Here is an 18,479-nt window from a genome sequence, read left to right as displayed (position 1 = left end):
GCTAACTTTAGCGTATTTGGATGGTTTATCGTTAATATTAACAAATTGGGATCGCTCAGTAAAATAGGACTTAAACCAGCTTAGTGCGATTCCTTTAATGCCAACTAAATGTTCCAGTCTCTGTAAGAGGATGGTATGGTCAATGGTGTCGAATGCAGCACTAAGATCTAATAAGACAAGTACGGAGACAAGTCCTTTGTCAGCAGCAGTTAGAAGGTCGTTTGTGATTTTCACCAGTGCCGTCTCTGTGCTATGATGCATTCTAAATCCTGACTGAAAGTCTTCAAATAGACTATTTCTATGCAGAATGTCACACAATTGATTAGCGACTACTTTCTCAAGGATTTTGGAGAGAAACGGGAGGTTAGATATAGGTCTATAGTTGGCTAAGACCTCAGGGTCGAGGGTGGGTTTTTTCAGAATAGGTTTTATCACAGCTACTTTAAAAGACTGCGGTACGTGACCCGTTAATAAGGACATATTGATCGTATCTAGTAATGTGGTATTGACCACGGGTAGTGCTTCTTTAAGTAGTCTCGTTGGAATGGGGTCTAAGAGACAGGTAGTTGGCTTAGCTGAAGTGACCCTTAACATTAATTGTTGGAGGTCTAAAGGATAAAAGCCGTCTAAATAAGTATCAGGTCTTATCGTTCTCTCTAGCCCTCCTGCGCCCAATGGTGAGCCGTTAGAAGCTGTGGGCAGAAGGTGATGAATTTTTTCTCTAATTGTTATAATTTTATCATTAAAAAAGGTCATGAAGTCATCACTGCTCAGAGCTATAGGAATAGATGGCTCAACAGAGCTATGACTCTTTGTCAGCCTGGCTACAGTGCTGAAAAGAAACTTTGGGTTGTTCTTATTTTCTTCTATTAGTGATGAGTAATAGTCTGATCTGGCATTTCTGAGGGCCCTCCTATAATTTTTTAGACTATCTTGCCAATCCACACGAGATTCTTCCAGTTTGGTGGAACGCCATTTACTTTCAAGTTTTCGTGAGATTTGTTTTAATTTACGAGTTTGGGAGTTATACCAAGGTGCTAGTTTCCTTTCCTTCGTCATCTTCTTTTTGATAGGAGCAACAGAGTCTAAAGTAGTCCGTAGGCAGGCCGTAGCAGCGTCTACAAAGTTATCAAGTTGGGAGGGACTAAAGTTAACATAACAGTCCTCTGTTATATTAAGGCATGACATTGAGTTAAGTGCTGTTGGAATATCTTCTTAAATTTAGCTATAGCACTGTCAGATAAGCATCTAGTGTAGAAACTTTTATTTAATTTCGTATAGTCTGGTAGTAGGAATTCAAAAGTTATTAAAGAATGGTCTGATAATAAAGGATTCTGCGGAAATACTATTAAATCGTCAATTTTGATGCCATATTCTAGCACAAGGTCGAGGGTGTGGTTAAAACAGTGCGTGGCCTTATGCACCCTCTGACTGAAACCAATTGAATCTAGCAGTGAATTGAAAGCAGTACTAAGGCTATTGCTGTCAACGTCCACATGGATATTAAAATCCCCTGCAATAAGTACTTTGTCTGATTGAAGGACTACGCATGATAAAAACTCTGAGAATTCAGATAAAAACTCAGAATATGGACCTGGTGCTCGGTAAACAACAACGAATATAATTGGCTGTACTGTTTTCCATGTTGGGTGTTGAAGATTAAGAACAAGGCTTTCAAACGAATTATAATTTAGTTTAGGTTTAGGATTAATTAACAGGCTCGAGTCAAATATGGTTGCAACTCCCCCTCCTCGGCCTGAGCCTCGTGGAATTTGGGTATTATTATGACTGGGAGGAGTGGCTTCATTTAAACTAACATATTCGTCATGGCCCAGCCAGGTTTCGGTGAGGCAGAATAAATCAATGTGGTTATCTGATATCAATTCGTTTACCAATAATGCTTTTGATGACAGAGATCTAATATTTAATAGTTCACATTTGATTTTCCTATTCTGTTCTATCGTTGCAGTGGTTGTTTTAATTCCAATTAGGTTGTTTAGTATAGCACCTCTTTTGTTAGTGTTTTGTTTAAACGGTCTCAGTCGGGGGACAGACACGGTGGTTATGGGATTATGAATGGGTGATTGCTCTGAAGGGAGCACAGAGGGGCGTGTAGCGCTGTATCTCTGATTATTGACTTTGGGAGAGTGTGTCTGGTCAGTGTGCTTGTGAGAGTGTTTACGGGATGTAAACAGTCAATCAGAGGTCTGGGTATGCAGGGCGTGGTGCAAATTTCCACGTAGCATCTGGCTTCCGCGTGTATTGGGATGAATCCCATCCCTGCTGAACAGGGAGCCACGTTCCCAAAACAGATTGAAGTTGTCAATAAAACCTATCTTGTGAATGCTGCATGTGAGCTGGAGCCAGGTGTTAAGGGAGAGTAGTCTGCTAAAGAGGCATGATCCGCGACCTAGAGATGGAAGTGGGCCCGAAATAAAAAACGACTTCCCAGTGCTTTTTAAAGCCTCAATGAGAGTGGTAAAGTCTCGCCTTGTGCGCTCACACTCCTGAATCCGAGTGGACATGTCGTTATGTCCACAATGGACCACGATGCGTTTGATAGAGGTCGGAAATGAGGGTATCAGGTCCATAACTTTAGCCAGGATGTCTGCAACTTTGGCTCCGGGAAAACAGTGTGTGACAGCATTATGAAACCGTAGGTCTCTAGTGATGGAGTCCCCAATAATTACTGTGGTTAGGGGGAAGAGCGGACGAGGAGTGGGGGGGGTGTGGATAGCCGGTGACGGGAGCAAAACAGTCAGTGTCGGTTTCAGATGGGCAGGGAAAAGAAGAGGAAGATTGCTTACCGTTCGGTTGTGGGGATTGTTTTTGAGGAACGTTGTCATTTGGCCGATCCAGGCAGTGTAGGCCACCGGACCGTCTGACTACCGCATCCCTCAGAAGCTTGCGCCGCGCGGTAGCAATCGTCTTCCGTGACGACGGCTGGTCAGTCTGCTTTGAAGCGGGGCGAGCCCGGTGAGCCGCATTGGCCGCTACCGGCTCCGACTCCGACAAGGCATTGAAGCGGTTGGAGAGGCTGAGGGCAGGAGGCGATGGAGCCCTACCCGAGGCTCTCTTTCGGCCGCAAACCACCTCAGTCCAGGGTGGCTTGATAACCGGTAAATCGAGCAGGACGATGGGCGTGGGCAGGCAGCTGGGTCCCATGGCGCGGTATCCTGGAAGGCCGCCGAGAGAGATGAGATCCGGAGCGACTGATTATGAGCCACGTCCAAGCAGGCGGTTAACAAAGCATCTTTGGTTTTTAAGTCCTCGGAAAGCCGACGAACATCTTCACTGAGGTCAGCAATTTCTTTGTTTGTATTATTAAACAATGAGGAAATCCTGAGGGGGAGTGGGGACTCGCCAGGTGTAGAGGTTGCCATGAAGCTAACGTTAGTTTAGGCCTAGTCTTGATAAATTAGCGTGAGGCTAATACTTACTTACACGTAAAAATGTATCTTTGGTTTTAAAAACACTTTATTAGTATAATAAAAACTAATAAAAACTAGGCGATAGAGCCGACTGTTAGGTAGGAGGTTGAAGGCAGCTGCCGGCTGCCTCGTCCCCGCCGACTGCTGTCGCTTGTGGATGACGTGAAAATGAGGCGTATGTATATACATACATACATACATATACACACTTTCTTTTAACATGTCTATTAAAAAAGTGTGTCTATAAATAACATTAGGGCTGGGTACCGAACTCAATCCTTTTTAGGAACCGCCCGAATACCCTCTAAAGCAGTGGTTCCCAACCTGGGGTCCGGGGACCCCTAAGGGGGCGGCAAAGATCACAGGGGGGGCGCAAGTCTTTATCTGGTTTGAGGTTGAGGTAAAAAAAAAAAAATATTTGCACATGTTAAAGAAATTATAATACACTAGAATATATAATGTATACAAAAGTCTGTATAAAAACTATATATTTTTGTTCTCGCTTAAACTTGTAGGCAGGCTACTTAGTAGGCCAAACCTCCGGGACCTCTTAACCTGGGACCCTGCTGTCATCAGGTCAGCTGCTAGCTGTTAGCTGCTAGCTGCTATCATCCCGCCACAGCATTACTATTTTATGAACGAAACATGGCGGAGAAACGTAAAAGTGCTGATAACTCCTCTGTATCAAAAAAGAAAGTAAGGGAAAGTTACCTCAACTTCGGTTTTGGAGGGGCTCAGCTTTTCTTAGACATAAGTAGGGGGGGCGCCAAGGAAAAAAGGTTGGGAACCACTGCTCTAAAGTATTGAAAAAAATGCCTCGTCATTCAGATTATTTTTATTTATTTTTTGGGCTTTTCCACCTCTAATGGACAGGACAGGTGATTCAAGGGGAGAGAGAGGGGGAAGACATGCAGGAAATCATCACAGGTCGGAGTCGAACCCTGGACCTCTGCGTCGAGGCATAAACCTCTAAATATATGTGCGCCTGCTCTACCCACTGAGACCAACCCGGCCACATGCCTCGTCACTCAGTACCCCATTTCTTCTTTCTTTTTTTTAGCATATGTAACATTTTATTGAATAAAAACATTCACAGGAAGGCACACGACTTTACACTTTATCACTATTTATTTGACTATTGTATTTCTGTTATAATTCCAACTTCATTGAACCCCACAATCTCCAGTCAACATTATAATTCAACACATAAATATGAAAATAATTGGATGTAAAGATAACTGATGTTTTAGGCACAGCTACCCCATTTCAATACCTAAGGAGTAAATCTCATCGGCGTCAGTGAGCCAATCAGCACGCAGCATGCTTCTACCAAGATCTAATAATGTCTGTGATTGGCTGTCTAACGTTACACGTCGTAGAGACATGCAGGAAAAACTCTACGTTATGCACAGAGACGGGGCTCACGTAGTAGGAGCTGAAAAATTAAGAGTAATGTAAGTAATTGTGCCGTATTATGTATTTTAGAGCTGCAAAGATTAATCGATTACTCTTAAATTAATCGCCAACTATTTTGATAACCGATTAGTCTGTTTGGTTTATTGGTGTTTTTTTGCCCCCAACGGCCCCTACCAGGCAACTCTGCCTGGAAGGCACTAGGATTAGGCACTGGTTATAGTTAGGGTTAGGTGCCTTGAAGGCAGCGGTCGCAGCGCTGCCTGGAAGGAGACGTTGGGGGCAAAAAACACCATCGAGCGTCTGTTTGAGTAATTTTTTAAGACCAAAAGTAAAAATTCTCTGATTCCAGCTTCTTAAATGTGAATATGTTCTAGTTTCTTCTCTCCTCTGTGACAGTAAATTGAATATCTTTTCACCATTTTCTGACATTTTATAGACCAAACAACTAATCGAATAATTGAGAAAATAATCAACAGATTAATCGACTATGAAAATAATCTAGTGTATTTCTTTTTGTTTTATGAAATTGGAATCGGAAAGTAAAGTATGGTTACTTACCGGTAGCGAAGTCACGGTATTGGTATTGAAAATCTTTGAATGATACCCAGCTACCTACGTAACCGTGAGCCTGCATTGTTTTTCTGTGCAGAAACTGGCTGTGTGCAGACACAAAGGACGAGAGGAATCTGTGGATGAAGAAGCTGAACCAGATTGTGGTGGATCTGCGAATGTGGCAGCCAGACGCCTGCTACAGGCCGCTGTAATCACTGCACTCTGTCACAACCAGCCCTTCTGTCAATATCAGGGACACATGGCCAATACAAAGTGCAATACACTATAACAATTGTTAAATATTTTTAACTTGTGGATATTTTCCAGGAGATTAGTAATCAAACACATTAGTGTTTAAGTTATAGATCAGAGGAAAGTAAATAAAGCCATACATTTGAAACATTTCAGTACAGTATTTTGTGTAGGAGTCGGGGTTTGGCACTGTTGTTTTTTTTGATACACCTCTAGACCGGTTTGATACTCTATTTTGGGGTATTTTTGTGTTGCTGAATTTATTTTATGTTAATGCCAATATTAAGTGTTCTTGACACAGTGCATGGCTTTAAATTATTTGGTTTTAAAGCTAAAATCAAAATATATATATATATATAAATGGTGTTTGAATTACAGAGAAATACTAATTTGAGGCACCACAATTTTATCTCATTTTATCCTTCTTGACGGCACAGAACAATACTGCTAAGTTTTTACTTTATATATTAGCTTTTATAATTTGCGGCAGGACTTTCACATCTTTTCTTTATCGTCGTGCACAGATTTTTCATACAAGTTATAATACCCCAGCTTTTATTCTTTTTGAAATGTTTGTTTAGTGTTGTGTATTATTGTTGTTCTGTAAATGTTAGTGTGGACGTTCAAGTTTTGGATAACTGGGGGGTAAGGTCTGTTACATATTCCATGCTAGAACCTGACCAAACACTCATTTTTATGAAAATGCTAAACAGACATTGTTTGATAAGGGTCCCATTTAGGATATCACAGAGTAAACAAATGATTTACAAATCTGAACATTGTACAGTGTAAACACAAAGTTGTCAGTGCTCTTTGGTGGACAGACTGTAACAGCAACACTGCTTGTTCATGACTTTAAACACATCCTACTGCAGTACAGTACAGTTCAAAATGTATCAACCAGCCTTTACTCTGATGTTTTAAAGAATGGCTCGTCTACACAAAAGAAACCATTTGCTTTTTTCGGTGTATGTAGCAATGGCCTCCAAACGTTGTGTCTACACCTTTGTATCCTGTCAAAGTGCGGATTTGTTTATTTTTAAAGGAGACTTATTTGTATGACCCTCCCTCCCTCCCTTTGTAGTGCTTATGCAGAGTATGTAACAGACTTTACAGTGACCCTGCAGGGTGTTGGTAAATGTAATTTCAGATTGAGAATTTCACATTAGTCCAAGTAGAAGACGACACTTTTTCATCATGTTGGTAATGAACTACACCAGATGTACTGTTTACACATACCCTTCTCTACATACGATTTCATCATGAAGCATGCAAGTGAGTGGTAATATGTTAGTGCTTTCAACAGAGAGTTTAACAATCAGTTTGTCAGGTATTTGTGCATCTATCAATAAATGCCTACAAAATGGACCAGGTCACTAATGCTTAAGTTCCTTTTGTCATTTTATTGAAATGTAACATTAAATTGAGTCTACAATGCATTTTGAAGAGATATTTTAACTTCATTTATAAGGTTAACCAAAAATCTAACGAGTACTGTCAGGTGACCTGTCTTACATTTTACTGTTCCAACAGGAGGCTACTGTGTTGTGTCAAAGTCTGTTTTACCTTAGTCTCACATTGGCAGACCTATCGCCACAGGTCACAAGGTCTGTCTTAGGGCTGCACAATATGTTTGTTTTTATCACCAGCGAGTAATCAACTAGCGCAATAAACACATCGCGAAAGGCTGCGACATATCGCAAAAGATACTCAGAGATTCTTTGTTAGTTGAAAGAAAATATCAGTAGAAAACTACACTTTAAATGTAACTCACTTTTTTTTAAATGGTGCCTTTTACGTTCAATTTGTTCAATAAAAGTGTTGGAAATGATTTCCTTTCATTTGATTTAAATTCAACAAGCAATTTGTTGTATTTGAGCAGAAGACAGAGCAGCAAAACTGGTTACACAATATCTATCACAAGTAGTGTCGTTATTGCAATATTCAACAACTTTATCCCATATTGGATATTTTCCTCATATTGTGTAGCCCTAGTCTGGCAATAGTACAGATACATTCTGGGATAGGAGAAAAAAAACACTGGGTTGTCATTTCTTTAAACCAATCACGATCGTCTTGGGCGGCACCAATATCTTTTTTAAGGGACTGTTCGGTATTTATGGAATGGACCACCGGAGGAAAATAGGGGAGGGTCATTTCTTTTTATTTTCTGCTGAGGGGAGGGTCATCCAACATTTTTTAGTCTGGGTGGGGGGGTCACCCAACCTTTTTATTCATGAAAAGAGCAAAATTTCAAAGTGGCTTGTTTGGTGCATATTTATCCATGTAGCTCTCAGTCTCGGCCCCCTAGCAGATGGTCTGACCGCATACGCGGAGTTTGCTGGGGGGGGCAGGAGGAGCACTGCCCCCTGGTGGCTACAACGGGTAATTGCATTGTTTAAAAAATGAGTGGAATAATTACATCTGGCATGACCAGATATTAAATAAATATCTTAAATAACACAAAACAACTAAATGGTGATAGGTAATACATCAGATTTCATATACTGCTTTAGCAAAAAAAATGATTACCTGGCTGATGATGGGAGCAGTAGGACGCAAAAAACGAAAATTACTGTTGCACTAGTCTGGACATCTTGCTGTGCCAACCTTGCAATAAAGGTTTCCTAAATGCCATGTATATACATGTGATGTCAGCTTACTAATTGATTGCGGGTTTTGTGTAGATTTGGACTTTTATACGTTTATTCCACTTCGTTTAAACGGCGAAGTGGAGAGGCCTCGTATGTGACGCTCATATCGGCCTTGCTGGATACACCGTATCATTTACCTTTTTGTGGATCTACTGATCGCTGTGGATTACTTTTTTTCCGTGTCGTTGGATTACGGCAAAATACGGATCTTTTTTTCTCAACGCGTCTTAACGTTTTATGGTGAGTTTGGAGAGGCATCTCAACAGATTGTAGGTCCAACACTGATTGTTCACTGTTACATTTTAGTTGAATTATTCCGCCACCGTCTGTCTATTGCGTTCCAAAACAGCCGTGCCGCGATTGGATTTCATAAGGGCGAATTGTTAAATTGTTACAATGTAACTTAAAAAACTTTAAAAATAAACATATGTGTTTTGGAATATAATGTTCAGCTTCGGCAGCTTTACCTATGTGCTAAAATATACAATGACGATAGTGACAAGTCCATAGCAACCGGTGTTGAATTGGTTATATCCCAGCGTCCTTTGCTGAATTCTCTCAATGTTTTATTGTTTTATTTCATATGAATACTAGTTTACTAGAGGAGGAACTTAGTATCTGAAGTAATGCAGGAAGTGTGCATTTAGTTTCCATGCTTATTGTGTTTCCACAACAATGTTAGTGAGTAAATCTACTGAAATGGCCACCACACCATAACAGAGGAGTGGGATGTGTAAGATGAGAATGCAGAGGTTAACTCCTGTACATCATGGCTGTAAAAATCAGATAGTATCTGTACTTCTTTGCTAAGTGCAAACTTGCACGCGAGGGGAGGGTTATGCCTATTTTTCCAAGTCGTTTTGGAGGGTCATAGGAAAATTATTACTGACGAGGGGAGGGTTACAAAACTCCTCCGGTGACCCCTTAATTAAATAACGAACAGACCCTAATTTATTTTTTTGATATTTTTTAGGGCTTTTTCCTTTATTTAGAACAGCTAAACAGAGACAGAAAAGCCTACATGGGGCACGCGCTCTATCAGTTGAGCTAGAGGCCACTCCACCTCATACAATATTAAATGAAGTTAACTGTTGACACAACACAGAGCGTGAGCTACTTAAATTAACTGAAAACCCTCTGGAGTCCAGCGATGACGGGAAGACGAAACCCATCTGGCGTCCAAGCACGAAGGCAGAATCCCTCTAGAGGCCGAGCAGATCGACGAAGGTAGAGCCCCTCAGGCGGCCGTCGACGAAGACGAAATCCCTCTGAAGACGAAATCCCTCTGAAGGTCGGCGGCGAAGGCAGAATCCTGGAGGCTGGCGGCGAAGGCGAAATCCTTCTGGAGGCCGGCGGCAAAGGCAGAATCCCTCAGGCGGCTGAGCAGGATGGCTCAGGCTGAATCCCTCGGGAGACCTGGCAGGCCAGCGAAGACTAAACCCCTCTGTGGGCTGGGCAGGCAAAGGGGGAGCTGGGCTGGAGCCAGGCGACGGGTCAGCGGGTCTGAAGACAGGTGACGGGTCAGTGGGGCTGAAGACAGCTGGGCCAGGGTCCACCAACAAGGCAACAGGAACAGGAGTCGGCGGTTCCGCCAACAAGGCAACAGGAATAATATCAGACGATAAGACAACAGAATCAGAAGTCGGCCGGACCGCCGACAAAACACGGGGGGCAGGAGTCGGCCGGCTGAGACTCTGGGCAGCCACAGGAGTCGGCTGGACCGCCGACTGGAAACTGGGGACAGGAGCCTCAGTGACGCCGGGGAACGGCACAGTCTCTGGGACACCGGAGACCGGCAAAGTCTCAGGGGCAGTCTCTGGGAACATTCAGGGAGAGCGGTCGATGTAGACTCTGGGAGGTCAGTCGACGTAGACTCTGGGAGAACGGTCATCGAAGACTCTGGAAGAGCGGTCATCGAAGACTCTGGACGGCAGGACGTCTCTTGAAGAGTGGTTATTGAAGACTCTGGACGGCTGGACGTCAGCTGAGACTCTAGGTGGCTGGATGTCAGCGGAGGCTCTGGAACACTGGTCAGCTCTGGAACACTGGACAGCTCGGAAACACTGGACAGCTCGAAAACACTGGACAGCTCGGGCTCGGGGCCGCTGGACAGCACGAGCTCGGGGCTGAAGAGAGGTTGAAGCGGGGAATGGCGTCGGGACCCATATCGACCACGTCCTCTCTTGCGGCCTCCACGGTTCCCAGGAAAAATTGCCAGGCGAGTACCCTCAAAGGACTGCTTGTTGCTGGAGTTGTCTGCAAAACAGGTTGCACTTGAGCTGACAGGCAGGAGGCCAGGGGAGCTGTTAGTAGCGATAATGGACTTCTCCCTTCCAGCTAGAAGACTGGCTGCTTTGGCCTCCTCAGTCTTTCTAGCCAACATGGCAAAATACTGGAACAAAGTCATATACGTCTGTGGCTCTCCTCCAGGTAGAGAAACCTCATGACTGGGAGAAGCAGGCAAAGGAGCAGGCCGGGTGACAGACAGAAACTCAGAAGTCAAAATGCTAGCAGACCTAGCAACAGGCAGGCTGGTGGGTGCTAGCTGGCACTGGAGTAGGCCAAGAAGGTGAGGAGGAGCCTTGGTGGAGCGAACAGGCTTACAAAAACACAACTCATTAGCAGGTGGAGGAGTTGGAGTGGAAAGAAAACGTTTAGCCCAGTCAGGAATAGAGTCATTAAGCCAGGGTTTGCCACTGCTGCTGCGTAGAAATCTTCTGAAGGATAGGAGCATGCTGGTTAGGTTTAGAGTTTAAAAGACTCTCCACAGTCTGGTCAAACTCTTTCACCTTCTCCTTAAAGAAACGCCTCTCTGCTGGGTCCATATTGTGGTCAGATCATTCTGTCACAGTCTTCCAGAGAATGTGGTGGACCCAAGGGAATGAGAATAAACTGAACAGCAAATAATGATCTGACACAAGACAAGGGCAACACAAAGACTAAATGTACAAGGTAACGAGGTAACAAGAGACAGGTGATACAACAGGTGAAACACATATGGGACAGAATAATCAAACAGGCGGGAAACACAAGACAGGAAGTAAAACAAGACAAGACAAGGCAGAAAACCAGACTACCAAAATAAAACAGGAAACAGAACATATACAGAAACATACAACCATGACACCGGAATTGTTCTGGTGCCGCTGGAAATTCCACGAGATGTCCGTCACCTTCCTCTTTCTTTGTGTTGGTGTTCTAACCTCTGGTGGATTTGTGAGGACTATGGTTAACTGCTCCTCAGATCTCTGCAGGGTAAATCCAGACAGCTAGCTAGACTATCTGTCCAATCGGAGTTTTCTGTTGCACGACTAAAACTACTTTTGAACGTACACACGTTCCACCAAAACAAGTTCCTTCCTGAGGCTATTTTGCAGAGGCACCGTGGCTCCATCCAGTGCTTAGCACTAGGGGTGCACGATTCAGAAAATGTCATGATTCAATATCGATTTTTAGGCTCAAGATTCGATTCAAAATCGATTTTTCGATTCAAAAATGATTCTCGGTTAAAAAACGATACACAGTATGTAAATGTAGTTACTTTTTCCATGTGATTGCAGTAGCCATACAATTTAAAAGAAAAGAAACAACAAATTAAATGTAGTTTGATATTACTTTATATGTCTTCATACAAAAATAAAAACTTTGTGCCAAGCTTTTGCCAGCTTTCAAATACATTTAATTCAAGTATAAAATAAAACTGTTACATAAAAAGAGCTTTTCGTTCAGAGTTGGGTGGGAGTTTAGAGCATGAAAGAGAGTGCATTGGTTGACTGGCATGTTAGGAGGAGCTACTTTAGGTTGTTGTTCGTCCACGTCTTTAATGTTAATCTCTGGGTGATGCTGATTTTTTGGCACACCCCTACTTAGCATCGCCCAAGACGATTGTGATTGGTTTAAAGAAATACCAATAAACCAGCGCACGTTTTTCTCCCATCCAGGAATGCTGTGTGGACTAGCCAGACCCTCCTCTGCAGCGCTGGGGTGTTTTTAGGACTTGAGGAGGTTGGGGGCTTAGCCCGGACCCATTTAAATAAACGGAATGCAATGCAAAACGGCGACTGCCCAGCTTGTTAAAGGTGCTCTAAGTGATGTTGGGTGACGTCACTTCTTGTTGATGTTCAAAGTATTGTCGGGACATCGCTTAGAGCACCTTTAATAGCCAGTGTATGTTCATTTCAGCTGCCCAGTTTGTAGATGTTAGTTGGCCTGGCAACCCAAAGGCCAAGGTTTTGTTTCCAGATTTGTGTGATGACTCATGATGTTGGGGGTCCTCCCCCAGACCATTTTGAACATTAAACACTTCATTTCCTGCACTCTGGTTAATTTTGATGCACCTATTTCTACCTTTTTCTGCATCAATTTATGCTGAAAATATCTTTATGTAAAGGGAAACATAAATTACAATCCAAATATAAAAACATGGAATATATTGCAGTAAGGCTCTCAGGCATTCTGTATTTCTTGAAAATACAGACTTTTTGTGATAGTTATTCTCCTGTAGATCGACTTTTCTAATTATATCTGAGTCAGCACACATGTAGCTTAGGCACCATTTACTCTTCCCTCCTCCTTTGTTGAGGAAGTAACCTCCATGTACATATTACAATTATTCACCTCAATGATACATAAATTCATTTTAATGAATTAACCCTTGTGTTGTCCTTCATTTCACGGGGACTTGTTTAGTTTATGTACTGTCCTACTACCCTGGCGTTGTGCTTCGGGTCCCCGGACCCTTTCGTGTGTGTGTGTGTGTGTGTGTGTGTGTGTGTGTGTGTGTGTGTGTGTGTGTGTGTGTGTGTGTGTGTGTGCGTGCGTAACATCATCTCACATCTCACACAGCAGACACATGCCAAAGGGTTTTTATTCAAAAGATTTTCAACAGTGTTGTTCATGTGACTTTGTTGCACCTGTTCACATCTCAATAGCACACACTGTGTGTGCGTTGACGTCGCTCGTCTCTCGTGGTGTTCAGTGTCAGGCCGTAGGCGATTCCAGGTCGACACGGTCTAAAGCACGAGCGAGACAACGGGTGTCGTCGTCGTCGTCGTCGTCGTTGTTGTGTTTGTCTGCTCGTTGCTGTGCAGAGCAAAGCCCAAGCCCAAACCGGCGGCGTTCGAGCCAAGAGGCTACAGTCCGCGCACACATTCCGCGCAGTTGAGCCGCGTGCATCTCCCGCAGATGTATCTTTTGCAGGCCCCGCACGCCGTGTATGTCTTGCGGTCCTTTGTCTTTGGACAGAGCTGACACCTCTTCCTCTTGCTGGCCACTCTGGGCGCGGTCGGTTCCACATCGTCGTCGTCGTCGTCGTCGTCGTCCTCACCCTCTCTGTGCTCTCGAGCGGCCGCGGCCCTGCTCGTCAAGGCTGTGACGAGCGCGGCGGACGCTTCCGTGCGAGGGAGACGCGAGCGTCTCTCGATGAGCGGAGTCACGAGCGCCCTGCCCAGCTGCTCCAGGAACACGCGCCTCCTGTAGAGCTTGCCGCGCATCCACTGGGGCCTGAGCTCTCGCCAGAGCACAAAGGCGTTGTAGGCGGACACGTCGAGGATGTTGTGGAACACGGCGAGGGGCCAGCGCGTCGTCTTCCTGCGGCAGCTGTACGTGCCGACGAGCTTGTCCAGGTTGTCCACGCCGCCCTTGGTGCTGTTGTAGTGCAGGATGATGTCGGGCTTGGCGTCCCTGGTGGCGCGGACGCGCGCCTTCCCCGTGTGCAGCGTGCTCAGCAGCAGCACGTTCTTGTGCCTCTTGGGCACGTAGGACACCAGAGTGACGGTGGGCGTGAAGGCGAACCTGGACGAGAAGAGCGCACGGCCCTTGGTGTTGAGCAAGGCGCGCGGCAGCTCGGGCTTGTTTTTGCGCATCGTGCCCACCACGGTGAGGCGCCTCTCGATGAGCAGCCGCCGGGCCAGCTCGTAGGAGGTGAAAAAGTTGTCGCACGTCACGTTGCGCGGACCCCGCAGGCCCTTGGTCACGTCCAGCACCACGCGCGCGCCCAGATTCCTCTCGGGCCCGCCGCTCGCCGACTTGCCCGTGTACATCTGCATGTTCCACGCGTAGCTGGACGCGGCGTCGCAGGCCACCCAGGACTTGAGTCCGTACCTGGCGGGCTTGCTGGGCATGTACTGGCGGAAGGAGCATCGACCTTGTTGTCGTTGTCGTTGTCGTTGTCGTCGTCGTCGTCGTCGTCGTCGTTGTCGTTGTTGGTGTTGGAGGTGTTGGAGGTGTTGGACGTGTCGTCAAAGAGTGAGAATGAGAAAGACACGGAAAAAGAACTCGGAGGAAGACAAAGAAGGGGGGAAGGAGGGAAGGTGAAGAAGAAGAAGAATGAGATAGAAATTGTAGATGAGAATACAAGCACACGAGAAAAGAACAAAATGTTTAGAAACGTCCGCATGCGCACACACACACAAAAGCATTGTAAACGGCGAGCTGGAAAAAGACCAAGAAAAAGACGGTCTGCGGTCGCAATACGACGATAATGAAAGTAGCAGTTGCGGTGACAAATACCCACCTCGAAAGGGAACCAGCTGCTCGTCCACGGTCACGTCGGGGCCCGGGTTGTAGAGGCGAGGCAGCCGCCGCACCCAGGCGTCCCACACGTCTCGTATGGCCGCCAGTTTGTCCGCGGCTCGTCTGGCGGCTCTCGTCTCGCGGTCGTCGAATCGCAGCAGTCGCGAGAACGCGTGGAAGCGCTTGAGCGGCATCGTGGTGCGGAAAATGGCCCTGCCGCTCTCCTCGTGCCACAGGCTCTCCAGGGCCTCGTTTCGGGACCTGTACACGCCGGCGAGGAGCAGCAGCCCGATGTAGCCGCGCAGGTCCGTGGCGTCCATCAGTTTCCAGCCGTTGCCGCACTTCCTTAGGCCCTCGATGTTCGTGGCGGTCACCACGATCTCTTGTATGTGCCGCGTGACAAACAGCTCGAAAGCGGAGAGTATATCGCGGACGCGTGTTGCCGCGTACTCTGTGGGTCCTGGGCTCTGCGGAGCGGTGGCGCGTCTGGCCGGGTCTTGTTGTTGCCGTTCGTCTTGGTCGTGTCGTTCGTCTTGGTCTCGGTCACGTTGGTCTTGGTCTTGGTCTTGGTCTTGGTCGTTGCCGTCGTCGCCGTCGTCCAGTTGTTGTTCCTCATCCTCTTCATATTCGGCACGACGGCGGCGACGAGGTCCAGGGCGATGGGGATGATACGTCGTGGAGGACCATTCGATCTCGCCGTCTCTCGACGCAAACCTTTCACTCTCCTCCTCCTCCTCGTCCTCCTCGTCCTCATCGTCTTGTTCCACATCCTGCTCCTCGTCGTCGTGGCCCTCGTTGTCGTCATCTCCCCTTTGCCGTCCACCCTCCTGTGGCGCGTTTGCCCCTCGTTCTTCTCCTCGTTCCTCGTCCTGCTCGCCGTCGTCGTCGCCGCCGTCGCCCTCTCTGTCTTCATCTCCCCTTTGCCATCCACCAGCCTGTGCCACGTTTGCCCCTTGTTCTTCTCCTCGTTCGTCGTCCTGCTCGCCGTCGTCGTCGTCGTCTTCGTCGTCGTCGGCGTCTTCGCCCTCTCTGTTTTCATCTCCCCTTTGCCGTCCACCAGCCTGTGCCGCGTTTGCCCCTCGTTCTTCTCCTCGTTCTTCTCCTCGTTCTTCCCCTCGTTCTTCTCCTCGTTCGCCTCGGTCGTCGGCGTCGTCGTACTCGTCTTCTCCTGCGTCGTGGTCGTGGTCGTGGTCGTGGTCGTGCTCGTCAGCGTCGTGGCGGTCTCTTTCTCCGTCATCGTGTTTGTCTCGGTCCTCTTCTGACGCACACCCGCCGGATGACCATTCGGAGTCAGAGTCGGAGTCGGAGTCGGAGTCGCTGTCGCTGTCACTGTGGTCGTCTTCTTTTTCTTCTTCTTCTTCTTCTTCTTCTTCTTCTTCTTCTGCTACTACTAAATTTTCCACTTGGGGGCCATTGCGTGCCACGTGGGCGATAACCCGATGCAGCTCCAAATTTAGAGTCACACAGCGGGCCATGCCGGCGTCGCAACCGGCTGCTGAACCGAGTACAAAGAGTACAAAGGTCCAGAAGAAGAAGACGAAGAAGACAAAATCTGTACAATACACATGTATATGTATATACATTTGTGTGTGTGTGTGTGTGTGTGTGTGTAATAAAAGTGTTTAGTAGGACGAGAACGAGGTTTGTTTCTTTCCGCTTTGCCTCACCCTGTCTGTTTTACTACTACAAGCCAGGCCAGGGTCCCCCGAATACCATGGAATGGGTCACAGACACCTGAAGGCCAGAGCCGCGGTAGTAGACAAATACCATGGAATGGGTCACTGTGACCCGAAGGCCAGAGCTGCGGTAGTGGAGAAATACCACGGAATAATGTACGGGTCACATAGACCCGAAGGCCAGAGCAGTGGTAGTGGAGAAATACCATGGAATGGGTCACATAGACCCGAAGGCCAGAGCCGCGGTAGTGGAGAAATACCATTGAATACTGGCCAGGGTCACAGTGACCCGAAGGCCAGCACTGCGGTAGAGGAACAATACCATTGAATACTGGCCAGGGTCACAGTGACCCGAAGGCCAGAGCAGTGGTAGTGGAGAAATACCATGGAATAGTGGCCACATAGAATCCGAAGGCCAGAGCCGCGGCAGCCGTGGAGAAATATCACTGAATACTGGCCAGGGTCACAGTGACCCGAAGGCCAGAGCCGCGGCAGTGGAGAAATATCACTGAATACTGGCCAGGGTCACAGTGACCCGAAGGCCAGAGCTGCGGTAGTGGAGAAATGCCATGGAATAGTGGCCAGGGTCACAGTGACCCGAAGGCCAGAGCTGCGGTAGTGGAGAAATACCAGCGAATAACGCACGGGTCAGAGAGACCCGAAGGCCAGAGCCACGGCGGCCGTGGAGAAATACCGTCGAATAACGTGCGGGTCACAGTGACCCGAAGGCCAGAGCCGCAGCGGCCGTGGAGAAATACCACTAAATGACTGGCCAGGGTCACAGTGACCCAAAGGCCAGAGCCGCGGTAGTGGAGAAATACCAACAAATAACGTACGGGTCACAGTGACCCGAAGGCCAGCGCTGCTCAAGTGGAGAAATACCAGCGAATAACGTATGGGTCAGAGAGACCCGAAGGCCGGAGCTGCGGTAGTGGAGAAATTCCACGGAATAACGTGTGGGTCACAGTGACCCGAAGGCCCGAGCTGCTCAAGTGGAGAAATACCAGCGAATAACGTATGGGTCAGAGAGACCCGAAGGCCGGAGCTGCGGTAGTGGAGAAATTCCACGGAATAACGTGTGGGTCACAGTGACCCGAAGGCCCGAGCTGCTCAAGTGGAGAAATACCAGCGAATAACGTATGGGTCAGCGAGACCCGAAGGCCGGAGCTGCAGTAGTGGAGAAATACCACGGAATAACGCGTGGGTCACAGTGACCCGAAGGCCCGAGCTGCTCAAGTGGAGAAATACCAGCGAATAACGTATGGGTCAGAGAGACCCAAAGGCCGGAGCTGCGGTAGTGGAGAAATACCACGGAATAACGCGTGGGTCACAGTGACCCGAAGGCCAGAGCTGCGGTAGTGGAGAGCAATACCATGGAATACTGGCCAGGGTCACAGTGACCCGAAGGCCAGAGCTGCTCAAGTGGAGAATTACCACTGAATACTGGCCAGGGTCACAGTGACCCGATGGCCAGAGCTGCGGTAGTGGAGAGCAATACCATGGAATACTGGCCAGGGTCACAGTGACCCGAAGGCCAGAGCTGCTCAAGTGGAGAAATACCAGCGAATAACGTATGGGTCAGAGAGACCCGAAGGCCGGAGCTGCGGTAGTGGAGAAATTCCACGGAATAACGCGTGGGTCACAGTGACCCGAAGGCCAGAGCTGCTCAAGTGGAGAAATACCACTGAATACTGGCCAGGGTCACAGAGACCCGAAGGCCAGGGAGAAATACCATGGAATAACGTATGGGTCAAAGAGACCCGAAGGCCAGAGCCTCGGCCGTGGAGAAATGCCATGGAATAACGTACGGGTCACAGTGACCCGAAGGCCAGAGCAGCGGTAGTGAAGAGAAATACCACTAAATGACTGGCCAGGGTCACAGTGACCCGAAGGCCAGAGCTGCTCAATTGGAGAAATGCCATTGAGTAACGTGCGGGTCACAGAGACCCGAAGGCCAGAGTCTCGGTAGCAGGGAGAAATACCAT

At 47.2% G+C, this 18,479-nt stretch overlaps 1 protein-coding gene across 7 annotated transcripts in view; it reads left to right on the top strand.

The window, feature by feature from the left end:
* anln (anillin, actin binding protein) overlaps positions 1–5,988 on the top strand; it is a 33,628-nt gene extending 27,640 nt beyond the window's left edge. For all 7 annotated transcript variants that reach the window (XM_031279301.2, XM_035992870.1, XM_031279303.2 and 4 more), the window contains one exon: positions 5,497–5,988. In XM_031279301.2, coding sequence (XP_031135161.1) covers positions 5,497–5,611 — 115 coding nt within the window. In that variant the 3' untranslated portion in view covers positions 5,612–5,988. The remainder of the gene's footprint in view (positions 1–5,496) is intronic.
* The last annotated feature ends 12,491 nt before the right edge of the window (positions 5,989–18,479 follow it).

The sequence above is a fragment of the Sander lucioperca genome, chromosome 16, assembly GCF_008315115.2.
Source record: "Sander lucioperca isolate FBNREF2018 chromosome 16, SLUC_FBN_1.2, whole genome shotgun sequence".
Classification (NCBI taxonomy): Eukaryota; Metazoa; Chordata; class Actinopteri; order Perciformes; family Percidae; genus Sander; species Sander lucioperca.
This window is presented reverse-complemented; position numbering and strand designations above follow the sequence as displayed.